Genomic DNA, 17,048 nt, shown 5'->3' with positions numbered 1-17,048 from the left:
TAAATCTATGATGGGTCTTCTCTTTCATTTACAGTTTTAGTTACTTGAGTCTTGCTCTCTTCTCTTTCCTGTAGCTGACCTAAGGGCTTCTCATCTCACAGGTAAATTTTATGAAACAGTTCTTGATTTTACTGATTTTTTTCTCTCTCTGTTGTTTTTCTTTCTCTGTTTTGTTTATCCTTGTTCTAGTGTCTTCTTGCCAAAATACTAGTTTTGAGATTAGTTGGATAGGATAATTTTTTTCTTGCTTCCTAGGAGAAGTTAGGTTGTCAAACTGCAAGCTTTCTTTAAAAATAAAAAATGTTTTAAACTATAAATTTTTCTCTTACAACTGATTCTTCTTTTCACTAGTTGGATGAGTTGTTCTCTATTTATTTTGGGTTTTCCAGGTTTTCTTCTATTAATTGATGTCCAGCTCCATTGTATTGTGATGGGAAAATAGGCTATGATTTAAATCCTTTGAAAAGACTTGTTCCCACACAGTGTTCTGTGTGCCCTTATAAAAGTGTGTGTTCTCCCATTGTTGGGCAAAGTGTTCTGTGTATCTAAGCAAGATTCAGTTGTTCTTTATTATTATATAAAACTATGTTCCTCCCCCCCCAAAAAAACATAGTGCTTTCTTTTTTTCTTTATTGAAGTATCGTTAATATACACTTAATATACGTTAATATACGTTAATATACACTTTCAGATATATACAGCACAGTGATTCAGCAATCCCTACATTATTAAGCCTCTCCCACTCTCTGGTGAAGTTACTATTGGTCAACATAGAAAGATGTTACCGAATCATTGACTATATTGTCCCTGTGACCAGCTTATATTATGATTGAAATTTTCTGTTTGCACTTTATCCCCCACACCCATTGTAACCACCCATTCAAACCCCTTCCCCATGGTAACCACTAGTCACTTTTGAGTTTCTGTGAGTCTACTGTGGTTTTGTTAATTCTCTTCTACTTTATTATTATGATGAAATCGTATGGAATTTGTCTTTCTCCACCTGGCCTTTTCCACTTAACATAATACCCTCTAGGTCTATCCGTGTTGTTGCAAATGGCAGAACTTTTCTTAATGGCTGAATAATATTCCATTGTGTATATTTATGTGCCACATCTTCCTTACCCATTTATGTGTTGGTGGACAGTTTGGTTACTTCCATTTCTTGACTATTGTAAACAATGCCACGATCAACATAGAGGTGACATATCTTCAAATTAGAGATTTTGTTTTCTTTGGGTACTTTCCTACACACGGAATTACTATTTCTAGTGTTTGTTTCTTGAGGAATCCCCATATTGCTTCCCACAACAGTTGTACCACCTGTTGACATTTCCACCAAGAGTGAAGGAGGTTCCCATTTTTCCACATAATCGCCAACACTTGTTACTTCTTGTCTTTTGGAGAGTGCCCGTTCTAATTGGTGTAAGGTGATATCTCATTGTGGTTTTTATTAGCGTTTCCCATATGTTTAGTGATGTGGAGCATCTTTTTCTTGTGCCTGTTGGTGAAGTACCAGCTTGGTTCTTCAACCAGTTTTTTGATCAGGGTATTTGTTTTTTGGTTGTTGAAGCATGTGAATAATGTGTTAGTCCCTTATTGGATGAAACATTTATGAATATAGTCTCTCCGTACTGTAGGTTGCCTTTTCTACTAATGGTGTCCTTTGCTGTATAGAAACTTTTTAGTTTGATATGTTGTCCCATTTATTCATTTTTTCTTTTGTTTCCCTTGCCTGAGGAGGTGTGCTCAGAAAAAAGTTGGTCATGTGTATATTCAAGAGATTTTTACCTATGATTTCTTGTATGAGTGTTATAGTTTCATGACTTATATCCAGGTCTCTGATCCATTTTGAGATTAGTTTTGTGTATGAGTTAGACAGTAATCAGGTTTCATCCTCCTACATGTAGTTCTCCAGTTTTGCCAACACCAGTTGTTGAAGAGGCTGCCATTTCCCTATTATCTATCAAAGGCTCCTTTATCATTTATTTATTGGGCATGTATGTGTGGATTTATATGTGGACTCTCTATTCTGTCCCATTGATCTATGGGTCTGTTCTTGTGCCAGTACCAAATTGTCTTAATTACTGTGGCTTTGTAGTAGAGCTTGAAATTGGGGAGTGTAATCCCTCCCCCCAAATTTATTCTTTCTCCTCAGGATTCTTTTGGCTATTTGGGGTCTTTTGTGGTTCCCTGTGAATTTTAGAACTAGTTTGTTATATTTGTTGAAGAATTCTGTTGGTATTTTGATGGTGATTACATTGAATCTGAGATTGCTTTAGGCAGGATGGCCATCTTGACAATATTAATTCTTCTTATCCATGAGCATGGGATGCATTTCCATTTACTGCTATTTAAAGAAGTTTAATTTCTCTCAAGAGTGTCTTATAGTTATCAGGGTGTAGGTCTTTAACCTCCTTGGTTAGGTTTATTCCTAGGTATTTTATTGATGCTGCTGTAAATGGAGTTGATTTCCTGATTTCTTTTTCTGCTAGTTCATTGTTAGTAGTACACAGGAGTGCAGCAGATTTCTGTGTATTAATTTTGTATCCTGCAACTTTGCTGAATTCAGTTAATTCTAGAAGTTTTGGAATAGAGTTTTTAGGGTTTTTTATGTACGCTGTCATGTCATCTGCAGACAGTGACAGTTAAACTTCTTGATCTGTCCCTTGGAGTGAGTGGTGTGTTGAAGTCTCCTAGAATGAATGCATTGCATTCTATTTCACAGGACCTTTAATTCTGTTAGTATTTGTCTGACATACGTAGATACTCCTGCGATGGGTGCATAGATGTTTATCATGGTTACATCCTGTTGTTGGACTGCCCCCTTTATCATTATGTAATGACCTTCTTTGTCTCTTGCTACGGTCTTGGTTTTGAAGTCAATTTTGTCTGATACAAGTACTGCAACTACTGCTTTTTCCTCCCTATTCGTTGCATGAAATACCTTTTGCCATCCCTTCACTTTCAGTCTGTATGGCTTTGAGTTTGAAGTGAGTCTCTTGTAGGCAGCATATAGACAGGTCTTTTTTTTTTTCTCTATTCAGTGACTTAGTGTCTATTGATTGGTGCATTCAGAACATTTACAGTTACGGTGATTATTAGTAGGTATGTACTCTTTGCCATTGCAGGCTTTAAATTCATGGTTATCAAAGGTTCAGGGGTAGCCTCTTTAATATGTAACAGTCTAACAACTTAACTTGCTTATTATGCCATAACAAACACAGTCTAAAAGTTCTTTTTCTTTTTCTCCCTTCTCTTTCTTCCTCCTCTACACTTTATGTATTAGGATTCTGTACACTCTGTGTGTAACCTTTGACCAGCTTTGTGGGCAGTTGATTTAATTTTGCATTGGCTTAGTAATTAATGATCTACTGCCATTACTGTGGTTTTATTTTCCCTGGTAACAGCTATTTAGCCTTAGCGGTACTTCCATCTAGAGCAGTGCCTCCAAAATACACTGTAGAGATGGTTTGTAGGAGGTACATTCCCTCAACTTCTGCTAATCTAAAGATTGCTGGATCCCTGCTTCAAATTTAAATGATAATCTTGCCAGGTAGAGTATTCTTGGTTAGAGGCTTGGCTGTTTTATTGCCTTAAATATGCGATGCCATTCCCTTCTGGCCTGAAAAGTTTCTATTGAGAAGCCTGATGATGGCCTGATGGATTTTCCTTTGTATGTGATCTTTTGTCTCTCTCTGGCTGCGTTTAATACTCTGTCCTTATTCTTGATCGTTGCCATTTTAATTATATGCTTTGGTGTTGTCTTCCTTGGGTGCCTTGGTTGGGACATCTGTGCACTCCCATGGCCTGAGAGACTGTTCTTCCCCAGACTGGAGAGTTTTTAAGCAGTTATTTCCTCAAAGTTATTCTTTTGGTACCCCTGAAATGCGAATATTACTTGATTGGTCGCACAGATCTCTTCGTATTCTTTCATTCCGAGAGGTCCCTTCTTTCTGTTTTTGGATTCATTGTTTTCCTGTTCTCTGATTTCTATTTCATTTACCATTTTCTCTGCCTCATCTGATCTTCTTTTCAACCCCATTGTATGTTTGATTTCAGATACTGTATTTTTTCAAAGTTTCTGTGTCTTCCTTGACGTGTTGCCTGAGGTCTTGAGTATTTTTCTGTAGCTCTGTGTGCATGTTGATGATTTTTATTTTGAAAACTTTACCAAGAATATTCGTGATTTCAGTTTCATTTATCCCTCTTTCTGGTGTTTGCGGGATTTTGGTTTGTACAAGGATCTTTTGCCACTTCATATTTCTGACAAATAATAGGGAAGAAAAACTATGTATATGCCCTGTCCTCTAGTGTCCCGAAGCTCTAGTCTGTGGAGCTGCCCAGGATCTGGAGTGTTGGCCGGGCTTGAGGTGATCAAGCCAGTGCCTGCCGGGAGGTAAGAGCTCTTTTCTGCTTCCCAGCTGCAGTGCCTGCCTGCACTGCCAGGGCCAGTGGGAAGAGCACTCTGGGAGCATCTTTGCGTTATACCCCTGTAGCTGTTAAGGCCTCCGGCTGGCCTGGCATGACGGCAGGGGCTACAGGTTCGCAAACCAAAGCCCAGAGGAAGGAGCATCAGGCTGTGTATCAGAGTGGGGGCCTCAGCACTGCATTGCCAGCCAGGCGGATGGAGCTGGTGAAGCTCCTAAAAGTCCCCAACCTGCTGGGCTGAGTGTGCTGGGACTATTTTGTTCACTTCTCCTTTCTCCTGTACAGTAAGCTCTGTGCAATCATTGCCCCTTTAGCAGCCCTCCCGCTGTTGGGACATCTTTCTAAGTGCCTGCCTTTCTTTTGCTTCAGAGTGGTCTGTTTGGGTACCTGTTCTCCACAAGTGGCTAGAATCTCAGTGTCTCTAAGTATTCCACCTCTGTTTGCTTTCCAACCCCACTAAATCTCCAGAGCTCCTTGTGATGTGTGTTCACGCTCCCAGGAGAGATCTCCAGGGGTGGATATTTAGCAGTCCTGGGCTTCTACTCCCCGCCCCATTTTTTTTTTCCTCCCACCTGTGAGCTGGGGTGGGGGATGGGCTTGGATCCTGCCATATCACAACTTTGCTACTTTACCTTTCCTTAAGGTCCCCTTTTTTTCCCCAGTTGGAGGGCCATCAGTTGCAGTCTTTGTTCTGATCTCTCTTTTCAGAATTAGTTGTTATTTGCTGTATTTCTGTGTTACATGTGGTTTTACAGGGAGGTTTTTGCCTAACTTCTCTCACCACCTTTTCCCCTTTCTCAGATAAAGGCTTCCTTCCCTTCAATTTTTTTTGTTTTTAAGGGTGGAAATTATTTCTGCTTAAGATTGGTAATAAAATGCTTATGTTCCCTTTTTTTCTTTTTATTTCCTCCTAAAACCTGGCTTTTTAGAAGATAAGACTTAAAACATCTTTTAGGGGCACCTATGTATTCGATTTTTATTTTTATATACCTTTAAAATTCACTTACATTCTTACACATGGAAACATGTTCAACTGAACACCCTTTCCTAATTTCTTTTCAGCAGATATACAGGGTAAATAACAAATAGTATCCGTGTCCCTATGAACTACTATGTATTTGCAACCTGTGTTGCTTCTGGCTTAAGGGAAAGAAAGAAAATACATTAGGAAAACAATAAATCTTTGAAAATATATGTTTGTTTTGTACTCTATTTAAACATTCTTTCAAACAGTTTACTGAACTTCCTTTTTTTGACTGACTTCAAACACATTTCAATAGCACGTTTGAAATTTTTTTCTGATGGAAAGAACTAACTTATCATTACCTGCATTACAGGGTTGGCTAGTGGACCTCATCAATAAATTTGGCACATTAAATGGATTCCAGATTTTGCATGATCGTTTTATTAGTGGAGCAACATTAAATGTTCAAATAATTGCAGCTCTTATTAAGTAAGTTATTTTAAAAGTAGTAATCATTGTAGTATAAAGATTTTACTGCTTTAAAAACTGACTCAGTTTTCTAGTTCCTTCTTATTTTTAACTGGTAAGTTAATGTTTATTTAAGCATTGAACTTGTGGATATTGCAAAAGTTGTGTGTTTTTCCTTATTTAGACCATTTGGACAGTGCTGTGAGTTTCTCAGTCAGCGTACAGTGAAAAAGTACTTCATTCCAGTTATAGAAAGAGTTCCACAGTTTTTAGAAAATTTAACTGATGAAGAACTGAAAAAAGAAGCAAAGAATAAAACCAAAAATGATGCCCTTTCAGTGATTATTAAGTCTCTGAGGAATTTAGCTTCAAGGATTCCAGGAGAAGAGGAAACTGTAAAAAATTTAGATATTTTTAGGTTGAGAATGATACTCAGGTAAGATGCTCTCCCTTTAAATAATCATTTGCTTGATTTCTCATAGTAATACTTCTTCCAAATTTCTCTTGCAGACAGTTGGAGATATGTTCTTTTAATGGAAAGATGAATGCCCTGGATGAAATTAACAAGGTCATATCTAGTGTGATATATTACAGTGGCCGACATTGTAATCCTGAGGAGGAAGAGTGGCTGACTGCTGAGAGAATGGCAGTAAGCTCCTTTGCTTTTTTTATAAGTAAGAATCTATTGAAGGAAAATTAGTACCAGTTAATTCTAGGAGCAACAATAACAAAAACTTTAAAATTGGAAGATTGATTCATGACCATTATATCCTAAAACTTACCTTGTAATAGTAGTAAAAAATGATTTGTTTGAAGTGATACAGTAATGCCCTGCGTCTTCAGTAACTATATCATCCTAAGTACAGATGGTCATTGTTCTTCTAGTTTAGTGTTTTGTGAGATATTAAATAAATAAGAGGTAATATTTATAGGGATTAAATCTGGAATCTGGTGAATGAATTGGCATGATGGTAATATGCCAATTTAGAAGTTTTAAATTGGAGGTTATACTAAAGAAGTAATGTTTTATATAATACTAAGAACTTCTCAAACCATTTACATTTTGATATTGAAAGGAAATTATTTACCATATAGATCATTATACATGTTGGTGTTGAAAAATGTATAACATACGGTAGTAGGTTACTCAGTAATTTCTTTCTCGTGTGTCTTGTATGCCAGCCTTGTGGGTGCCTCTATGAAGAATAATTTCTACCTTAATGGAGTCTTCAGTTTAATGGTGGAAATGACCAAACATAAAAAGCATTTTGAGGAAACTCGGTTGATACTGAGAAAATAGTCAATAACCTACACCTAGGCTCTGACTCAGTGTTGGTGGTCAGGGTTACATGTATGCAGTTTGCCCACTTTGTGGAATGTCAGGCAAAGAACTACTCAAAAATGCCTGCTAGTCCTTGACAGAAAATAGTGTTCAGACAATTTTTAACCAATTTGTATTGTTGTGGCATTTTTACAAAAGAATCTCGTAGGACAGATTCACATACAACATGGTTCTCTACAGATAGTTTGAGATGTTACTGCAGTAATATGGGGACATGTTTGTATCTGAAAAATTAACTTTTGTGTAACAGTTTATTGTAATGTTTATTTATTTTTGCATTAAAAAATAAGCACATCAAATTGGTTTATAATTTATAAAATATAGCACATCATAGGAGCATTAATGTGCAAATTAGAATTCTGTGTAATTACTGTAAATTGAATGCTTTTCTCTAAAACAACATTTAAACACATAGTTGTCCCTAGAATAATGCTGGATTTCGCTTTTGATTGCAGAACTTAATTTTGAATAGCCCTTCTCAATAACAAACACATATGTTAGGTTATGATTAACACATACTTTAAGTGTTTTTTCAAATTATCACAGGTCTCTAGAATATTTTCAGCATGTTAATTGAAAAAAATCTGCATATCAGTGGATGCAGTTAGTTCAAATCCGTGTTGTTCATGGGTTAACTATATTTTAGTTATAATGTATGAACATAAATGTAATTTGAGCTTTTGAATTTCCATTGATGTTTCTTAGAAGTCTGAATTACTCAGTTTTCTATTCATTGAGATGTATTTGACGTAATAGCACTATATTAGTTACTCAACATAAGGTGTGCAGCGACGGTTTGATTTTCATACATTTTCATATGATTACCACAAGTTTAGTTAATAACATTCATTATCTCATAGATACAAAAAGAGAAAAATGTTTTTTCCTTGTGATGAGAGAAGTGTAAGAATCTGTTGTATTAAAGATTTTCAAATATTTCATACAGCAGTGTTAACTACAGTGAGCAATCTGTACTTTACATTCTCACTACTTATTTATCTTATAACAGGAAGTTCGTACCTTTTAACACATTTATTCAATTCCCCCATCCTCATAGTTTGCGTTTTATAAAAGCTTTTCAGTTTCTGTTATGAAACAAATTTTTATATTATATTTAGGAATGGATACAACAGAACAATATTTTATCCATAGTTTTGCGAGATAGTCTTCATCAGCCTCAGTATGTAGAAAAGCTAGAGAAGATTCTGCGTTTTGTGACAAAAGAAAAGGCTCTTACCTTGCAGGATCTTGATAATATCTGGGCCACACAGGTAAGGAATTTAAGAGGATAGCTATTTTATTGTTGTAAGGAAAATACTAAAAGTTTACTCCCTATAGTAGTCATTACGCAGTAGTCTGTTAATTTGTATTACTTTAGTTTAAACTCTTGATCTATACAGAAATCCTGCCAATAATTGAAATACAGTTTTGCTGGAGTCCAGCTCCAGTGAGTCCAGGAGTCCCTGAAGGATGGACGGCATCGGTGACTAACGGAAATAAATGACACAGGCACTAGCAAAAGCTGAGCCTGGCCTTTACTGACAAGTAGCACTTTGATCATATACTCTTTGATTACATAAAGTACAGATATTAATCATTTAATTGACACACAGCACGGTGACATGCGTTTGGAGACTGAGATTACATCATGTGGCAGGTCTTAGCAGTTAACTTGTTTCTGCGTAAGCTTTGTTCTTAGTTATTGTGGCCAGAAAATCTTAATTAAGATCAGGTAGGTGCCAGACTCTTGGTTTCTTCACAGATGACTACCTAAAGGTCACTATTCTCTTATTTTTATGTAGGGCCTTCATTCTTCTGTACATATACTCCCATTCTTCATCTCTGGTAGGAAAGAAGGAGGCTCTTTCTAAAAGAACACGACTTTTTTTGGCAGGCAGGGACAAAGTTTATGGACTGTGTGTCTCAGACCCATTTTCAGTAAGACCTACAGTGGAGATTTTTCTGATGTGGAGTTAGGTGATGCGCTGTTCTCATTTGTTTTGTAGCTTGCCAGGTTGTTCTCTGGCTGGCTCACCACAGAATATCATTTGTTCTCTGTACCCAGCTGTTGCCATTAATCTTTGAATATGTTATTTGGAGGCCACATAGGGGTGGGGGAAGGAACCTCAACCCAGGTAAATTTCCCATATCTTTTTCCCATAAACTTGGGTTCAGTTCTCGTGGGGTCTCACTTTCCCATCATCGGGGGTAGTCACAGGGACAGTAGTGGTTTTTTCCTATTTCCTTTAGGGCCAGTACCTAAAATTTTCAGGGAGAATTAGATATGGCCTCTTCCCTGAAGGGGCAGTTTGAATTAAAACCATAATAAACAAATTTATTAGGAGAGGGACATTTTCAGCAGGAGGGATATTGGGTTGCTCCTCTGGGAAGGCCACTGTGCAGTCCCTTCCATCCGACTTCTTGGACTGTGTCATCAGACTGGCGGTTCGGACCGCCTCCCAGTACAGTTTATGTAACAATTATATTAGTTTGAGATGAACACCTTAGAGATTCATCAGTTATCTGCATTACTCCATGCTCACAGTGTTAAGTGTAGCTTTTACCCCACAAAGATACTGTAATATTATCGGCTATGTAGTACTTAACGCTAATACCTTCATCATGATTAATTTTATAACTGGAAGGTTGCACCTCTTTTTTTGATTGAAGTTCATTCATAATAAAGTTTTGAGTCAGTTTCAGGTGTACTGTATAGTAATTTGATAGTTAAATACATTATTAAATGGTCGTTCCCAATAAGTGAGTTGATATCTGTCAACATAGATACTGCAGTATTATTGACTATATTCTGTGTGCTGAGTGTTCATCCTCATCACTCAAATACATTGTAATTGAGATGATGGAGATTTTGTGTCTCTCTATCCCCTTCACCTCTTTCACCCAACACCATTTATTCAAGAGACTGATGGTCTTTTCCTTTCTGAATACACTTGTCATATATTAATTGACCACATTACTGTTGATTTATATCTGGACTCTCCGTTTGCCTGTAAACGTATTCTTGTCCCAGTAGAAAAGTGTATTCATTACTCTAGTTTTGTGGAAGAGTTTGAAATCAGGAAGCGTGACACCTCCGACTTTGTTCTTCTTCTCCAAGGTTTCATTGGCTATTCAGGGATTTTTGTAGTTCCATGCAAATTTAGGATTATTTCCTCTGGTTTCATGAAAAATACCATTGGTATTTTGATAAGGATTGTGTTGGAATTACTGCTTTGGGCAGGACTTTTACAGTATTCTTTCTGTGCACATGGACTAGCTTTCCATTTATTTGTGTTGTCTTCATTTTCTTACATCAGTGTTTTATAACTTCATAACTTTTAGCTTCATGGGTAGACTTATTACTAGGTATTTAATTCTTTTGGATGCATTGATATTTGGGATTTTAATTTCTCTTTCTGCTATTTTGTCTTTTGTATATAGAAACTCAACAGATTTCTATATGTTAATTGTGTATCCTGTGACATTACTGAAATTATTTATTAATAAGCTAGTAGTTTTATGGTAGGGTTGGGGTATTTACAAGCTTCAGTATACAGAGTAATGTCATCTGCAAATATTGACAGTTTTACTTTTTCCTTATCTATTTGGATGCCTTTAATATCTTCTTGTCTAATTGACATGGCTACAGTTCCAGTACTATGTTGAATAAAAGTGGTGAGAGTGGGCATTCTTGTCCTCAATATGTGGATATCGAACCCTCCAGCATGCCTTGGATAAACTGTACATGATGGTGGTAGATGACCTTCTTAATGTATTTTTTTTTTGCTATCATTAATCTACAATTACATGAGGAACATTCTGTTTACTAGGCTCCCTTCTTCACCAAGTTCCCCCGCACAAACCCCATTACAGTCACTGTCCATCAGCGTAGTAAGATGCTGTAGAACCACTACTTGTTGCACAGCCCTCCCCGTGCCCTGACCGTCACATTATACATGCTATTCGTAATGCCCCCTGTCTTTCCCCTCCCAGTCATTCCTCTCTTCCTACCCACACTCCCCAGTCCCTTTCCCTTTGGTAACTGTTAGTCAATTCTTGGGTTCTGTGTTTCTGCTGTTGTTTTGGTCCTTACTTTTTTTCTTTGGTCTTAAACTCCACAGATGAGTGAAATGTTTTGATACTTGTCTTTCTCTGCCTGGCTTATTTCACTGAGCATAATACCCTCCAGCTCCATCCATGTTGTTGCAAATGGCAGGATTTGTTTTCTTGTTATGGCTGTATAATATTGCATTGTGTATATGTACCACATCTTTATCCATTCATCTACTGGTGGACACTTAGGTTGCTTCCATTTCTTCACTGTTGTAAATAGAGCTCTGATAAAAAGAGGGGTGCATATGTCTTTTTCAGACTGGGCTGCTACATTCTTAGGATAAATTCCTAAGAGTGGAATTTCTGGGTCAAAGGGTATTTCTATTTTGAATCTTTTTGAGTTATCTCCATACTGCCTTCCACAATGGTTGAACTAAATTACATTGCCAGCAGCAGTGCAGGACGGTTCCCCTTTCTCCCCAACCTCGCCAACATTCGTTGTTGTTGGTTTTTTGGATGGTAGTCATCGTAACTGGTGTGAGGTGATGATATTTCATTGTGGTTTTAATTTGCATTTCTCTGGTGACTAGCGATGTGGAGCATCTTTTCACGTGTCTGTTGGCCCTCTGAGTTTCTGCTTTGGAGACCTGTTCAGATCCTCTGCCCATTTTTTATTGGATTATTTGCTTTTCGTTGTGGTGCGTGAGCTCATTATATCTTTTGGATGTCAACCCTTTATCAGATCTGTCATTTATGAATATATTTTCCCATACTTCTCAGCTTGATATAGTCCCACTTGTTCATTTTTGCTTTTGTTTCCCTTTCCGGGGAGATATGTTCATGAAAAAGTTGCTCACTTTTATGCCCAAGAGATTTCTGCCTGTGTTTTTTTCTTAGAGTTCTATGGTTTTATGGCTTACATTCAGGTCTTTAATCCATTCCGAATTTACTTTTATGTATGGGGTTAGACAGTGATCCAGTTTCATTCCCTTACATGTAGCTGTTCAGCTTTGCCAACACCAGCTGTTGAAGAGGCTGTCATCTCCCCATTGTATGTCCATGGCTCCTTTATCTTATATTAATTGACAATGTATGTTTGGGTTAATCTCTGGAGTCTGTATCCCGTTCCATTTGGGAAGCAAGATCCCCCCCCACACACACACTTATTTTTCTTCTCAGGATTGCTTTGGCTATCTGGGGACTTTTGTGCTTCCATATGAATTTTAGAACTATTTGTTCCAGTTCGTTGAAGAAGGCTGTTGGTTTTTTGATAGGGATTGCATTGAATCTGTATGTTGCTTTAGGCAGGATGGCCATTTTGACAATATTAATCTTTCCTAGACAAGTGCATGGGATGAGGTTCCATTGTTAATTTCTCTGAAGAGTGTCCTGTAGTTTTCATGCTATAGGTCTTTCACTTCCTTGGTTAAGTTTATACTAGGTAAATTTTTTCTTTTTGATGCAATTGTGAATGGAACTGTTTTCCTGATTTCTGTTTCTGCTATTTCATTATTAGTGTATAGGAAAGCAACAGATTATTTTGTGTCCTGCAACTTTGCTGAATTCAGATATTAGTTGTAGTAGTTCTGGAGTGGAGTTTTTAGGGGTTTTTATTTACAATATCATGTCATCTGCAAATAGTGACAGTTTGACTCCTTCTTTCCCAATCTGGATTCTTTGTATTTCTTTGTTTTGTCTGATTGTTATGGCCAGGACCTCCAGTACTGTGTTGAATGTCAGTGGGTAAAGTGGGCATCCCTGTGTTGTTGCCCATCTATTTCAGCTTTTCACTGTTAAGTATGATGTTGGCTGTGGGCTTATCATATATGGCTTTTATTGTGTTGAGGAACTTGCCCTGTTATACCGATTTTCTTGAGAGTTTTTGTCGTGAATGGATGTTGAGTTTTGTCAAATGCTCTTTCAGCTTCCATCAAAATGATCATGCTTTTTATCCTTCTTTTTGTTTCTGTGGTGGGTGATGTTGATAGACTTTCGAACGTTGTACCATCCTTGCATCCCTGAGATGATTCCCACTTGGTCGTGCTGTATGATCCTCTCGATGTATTTTTGAATTCTATTTGGTAATATTTTGTTGAGTATTTTTGCAGGTATGTTCATTGGGGATATGGTGTATAATTTTCTTCTTCTTTGCGGTGTTTGCTTGGTTGTGTGATTAGAGTGATTCGGTCTTCACAGACTGAGTTTGGAAGTATTCTGTCCTCTTCTATTTTTGGGAAAACTTTAAGGGGAATGGGTATTATGACTTCTCTGCATGTCTGATAAACTTGCGAGGTAAATCTATCTGGCCCAGGGGTTTTGTTCTTGGGTCGTTTTTTTGATGGCTGTTTCAATTTCTTTGCTGGTAAGTGGTCTGTTTAGACTTTCTCTTTCTTCCTTGGTCAGTCTTGGAAGGTTGTATTTTTCTAGGAAGTTGTCCATTTTTCTAGCTTTTCCTGCTTGTTAACATATAGATAGATTCTCATAGTATCCTCTAATGATTCTTTGTATTTCTGTGGGATCCGTCATGATTTTTCCTTTCTTGTTTCTGATTCTGTTTATATGTGTAGATTCTCTTTTTCTCTTAATAAGGCTGGCTAGGGGCTTACCTATTTTGTTTATTTTCTCAAAGAACCAGCCTTGGTTTCATTGATTTTTTTCCTATTGTTTTTATTCTTCTCAATTTTATTTATTTCTTCTCTGATCTTTATTATGTCACTCCTTCTGCTGACTTTGGGCCTCATTTGTTCTTCTTTTTCCAATTTTAATAATTGTTACTTTCAACTATTCATTTGGGATTGTTTTTCCTTCTTTAAAGTGGCCTGGATTGCTATATTATTACCTCTTAGAACTGCCTTCTGTTTGTCCCACAGAAATTGAGGCTTTGTGCTGTTTTTTTGTCATTTGTCTCCATACATTACTTGATCTCTGTTTTAATTTGGTCATTGATCCAATGATTACTTAGGAGCATGTTGTTAAGCCTTCATGTGTTTGTGAGCCTTTTTGTTTTCTTTGTGCAGTTTATTTCTAGTTGTATACCTTTGTTGTCTGACAAGTTGGTTGTTAGAATTTCAGTCTTTTTTAATGTACTTTGGCTCTTTTTGTGGCCTAGTATGTGGTCTATTCTGGTAAATGTTCCATGAGAAGAATGTGTATCCTGCTGCTTTTGAGTGTAGCGTTCTGTAGACGTCTGTTAGGTCTATCAGCTGTTCTAGTGTGTTGTTCAGCACCTCTGTGTCCTACTTATTTTCTGTCTGGTGGAACTGTCCTTTGGAGTGAGTGGTGTGTTGAAGTCTCCTCAAATGAATGCATTGCATTCTATTTCCTCCCTTAATTCTGTTAGTATTTGTTTCGCATATGTTTGTGGTCCTCTATTGGGTGCATGTATGTTTATAATGGTTATATCCTCTTGATGGAGTGCCCCCTTTATCATTACGTAATGTCCTTCTTTATCTCTTGTTACTTTCTTTGTTTTGAGGTCTATTTTGTGTGATACTGTACTGCAATACCTGTTTTGTTCTCTCTGTTGTTTGTATGAAATATCTTCTTCCATCCCTTGACTTTTAGTCTGTGTATGTCTTTGGGTTTTCAGGGGATTCTCATAAGCAGTATGTAGATGGGTCTGGCTGTTTTATCCATTCTCTTACTCTTTGTCTTTTGATTGGTGCACTCAGTCAATTAATATTTAGGGTCATTACTGAAAGACATGTACTTATAGCCATTGTAGGCTTTAGATCTGTGGTTACCAAAGGTTCAAGGGTAGCTTCTTTGCTATCTACCTGTCTGCCTTAACTTGCTTATTAAGCTGTTATAGACATAGTCTGATGGTTCTTGATTCCTCCCTTCTTACTCCTCATCCTCCATTCTTTATGTGTTAGGTGTTTTATTCTGTACTCTATTGTATTTCCTTTGCCTGCATTTGTGAGTCGATGATTTTATCTTTTGCCTTTACTTAGTATTTGTTTGGTGTACTTTCTTTGCTGTGATTTTATTTTCTCTGGTGACATCTTGTTAGCCTTAGGAGTGCTTCCATCGAGAGCAGTCCCTTTAAAATATCCTGTAGACGTGGTTTCAGCAGGCAGATTCCCTCAGCTTTTTCTTGTCTGGGAATTGTTTAATCCGTCCTTCATATTTAAATGATAATCGTGCTGGATACAGTATTCTTGACTCTAGGCCATTCTGTTTCATTACACTACATGTATCATGCCATTCTCTTCTGGCCGGTAAGGTTTCTGTTGAAAAGTCTGATGATGGCCTGATGGGTTTTCCTTTGTAGGTGACCTTTTTTCTCTCTCTGGCTGCCTTTAATACTCTGTCCTTGTCCTTGATCTTTGCCATTTTAATTATTATGTGTCTTGGTGTTGTCTCTCTTGGGTCCCTTGTTTTGGGAGTTCTCTGTGCTTCCATGCTCTCAGAGACTATTTTGTCTCCCAGTTTGGGGAAGTTCTCAGCAATTATTTCTTCAAAGACACTTTATTTCCCTTTTCTCTCTCTGCGTCTTTGGGTACCCCTTTAATGCAAACATTGTTCCGTTTGGCTTGATCACACAGGTCTCTTAATGTTCTTTCATTCCTGGAGATCCTTTTATCTCTCTCAGCCTCACCTTCTCTGTCTTCCTGTCCTCTGATTTCTATTCCATTAATGGCCTCTTGCACCTCATCCACTCTACTCTGAAGTCCTCCCAGAGATTCTTTTATTTCCGTATTCTACCTCCTAACGTGATCCTTTAGCTCCTGCATATTTCTCTACAGCTCCATCAGCATGGTTATGACCTTTATTTTGAATTCTTCTTCAGGAAGATTTGTTAAATCTATGTTCCCAGGCTCCCTCTCAGGGGTCGTCTTGGTAATTCTGGACTGGATCAAATTATTCTGCCTTTTCATGGCGGTTGAGGTAGTCATAGGCAGTTGGCGTGTTTGTGAGCTGGGAGAACAACGTCCCTTTCTGCGTCTTGCCGTCCTCCGCTGCCTGTGCCAGTTACCCGCACACGGGAAGCAGCTTCCAGTTTTATTTCCTGAGCCGCTGCGGGCGGGGCAGCTTTCAGTGCAGCCGTGATCCCCGCGGGGAGAGGCAGGCCCGCTGGGTGTGCTCTCCTGCAAGAATGGCGACCCTTCGCATCCTGTCCCGGCTTCCTCTGTCTGTGCTGGGCTGCCAAGCACAGGTGTGGCCTCTGAGTCTGGCTCGGGCAGCTGCAGGGGAGGGTCTGGGCATTTTCTGTGGGCGCGGCCGCTCCCAAGCCGCGCTCCTGCTGTGGTGCAGCCGTGCAGGGGGGTAATGGTCAGGAGGGTCTTTATCAGCATGAGGGGCTACAGAGCTTCACTGCCACCCAGGGGTTTAGGGCGCCTGGAGTTCCCTGGGATTCCCAGCTGGTGGTCTGAGTGCTGGGATGCTTCTGTCCAGCTGTGAGGCCCCTGTCTGTTTAAGACTTTCAAAAAGCACTCGCTTTTCTTTTGTCCCAGTGGCGCCAGCTGTGGGGACCTGCTCGCAGCTTTTCCTCTTTCGTTTTGCTAATACCCAGAACACCATTCAGTGTGTGTCTGCCCTCCCAATGTGGCTGACTAGGGCTGGGTGTTTAGCAGGCCTTGTCTTCCACCCCCTTCCCGCTCCGACTCCTCTCCTTCCACCGGTGGGCTGGTGTGGGGAGAGCGCTCGTGTCCCGCCGGGCCGCGACTTGTGTCTTACCCCTTTCATGAGGTGCTGAGTTCTCGCAGATGTAGATGTAGCCTGACTGTGGTACTGTATCTTCTCGTCTCTCTTTTAGGATTAGTTATATTTGTTGTATTTTCAAAAACG

The 17,048-nt window shown here is 38.5% G+C and overlaps 1 protein-coding gene across 3 annotated transcripts in view; it reads left to right on the top strand.

Moving 5' to 3' along the window:
• Positions 1-17,048, top strand: part of LOC130682131 (probable ubiquitin carboxyl-terminal hydrolase FAF-X) — a 165,887-nt gene that overhangs the window by 16,792 nt on the left and 132,047 nt on the right. For all 3 annotated transcript variants that reach the window (XM_057496269.1, XM_057496270.1, XM_057496268.1), the window contains exons 6-9: positions 5,769-5,884; positions 6,048-6,299; positions 6,374-6,512; positions 8,324-8,476. In XM_057496269.1, coding sequence (XP_057352252.1) covers positions 5,769-5,884; positions 6,048-6,299; positions 6,374-6,512; positions 8,324-8,476 — 660 coding nt within the window. The remainder of the gene's footprint in view (positions 1-5,768; positions 5,885-6,047; positions 6,300-6,373; positions 6,513-8,323; positions 8,477-17,048) is intronic.

Source organism: Manis pentadactyla, chromosome Y (assembly GCF_030020395.1).
Source record: "Manis pentadactyla isolate mManPen7 chromosome Y, mManPen7.hap1, whole genome shotgun sequence".
Classification (NCBI taxonomy): Eukaryota; Metazoa; Chordata; class Mammalia; order Pholidota; family Manidae; genus Manis; species Manis pentadactyla.
The sequence above is the reverse complement of the archived record's forward strand: the minus strand, read 5'-3'. Positions and strand labels throughout refer to the sequence as shown.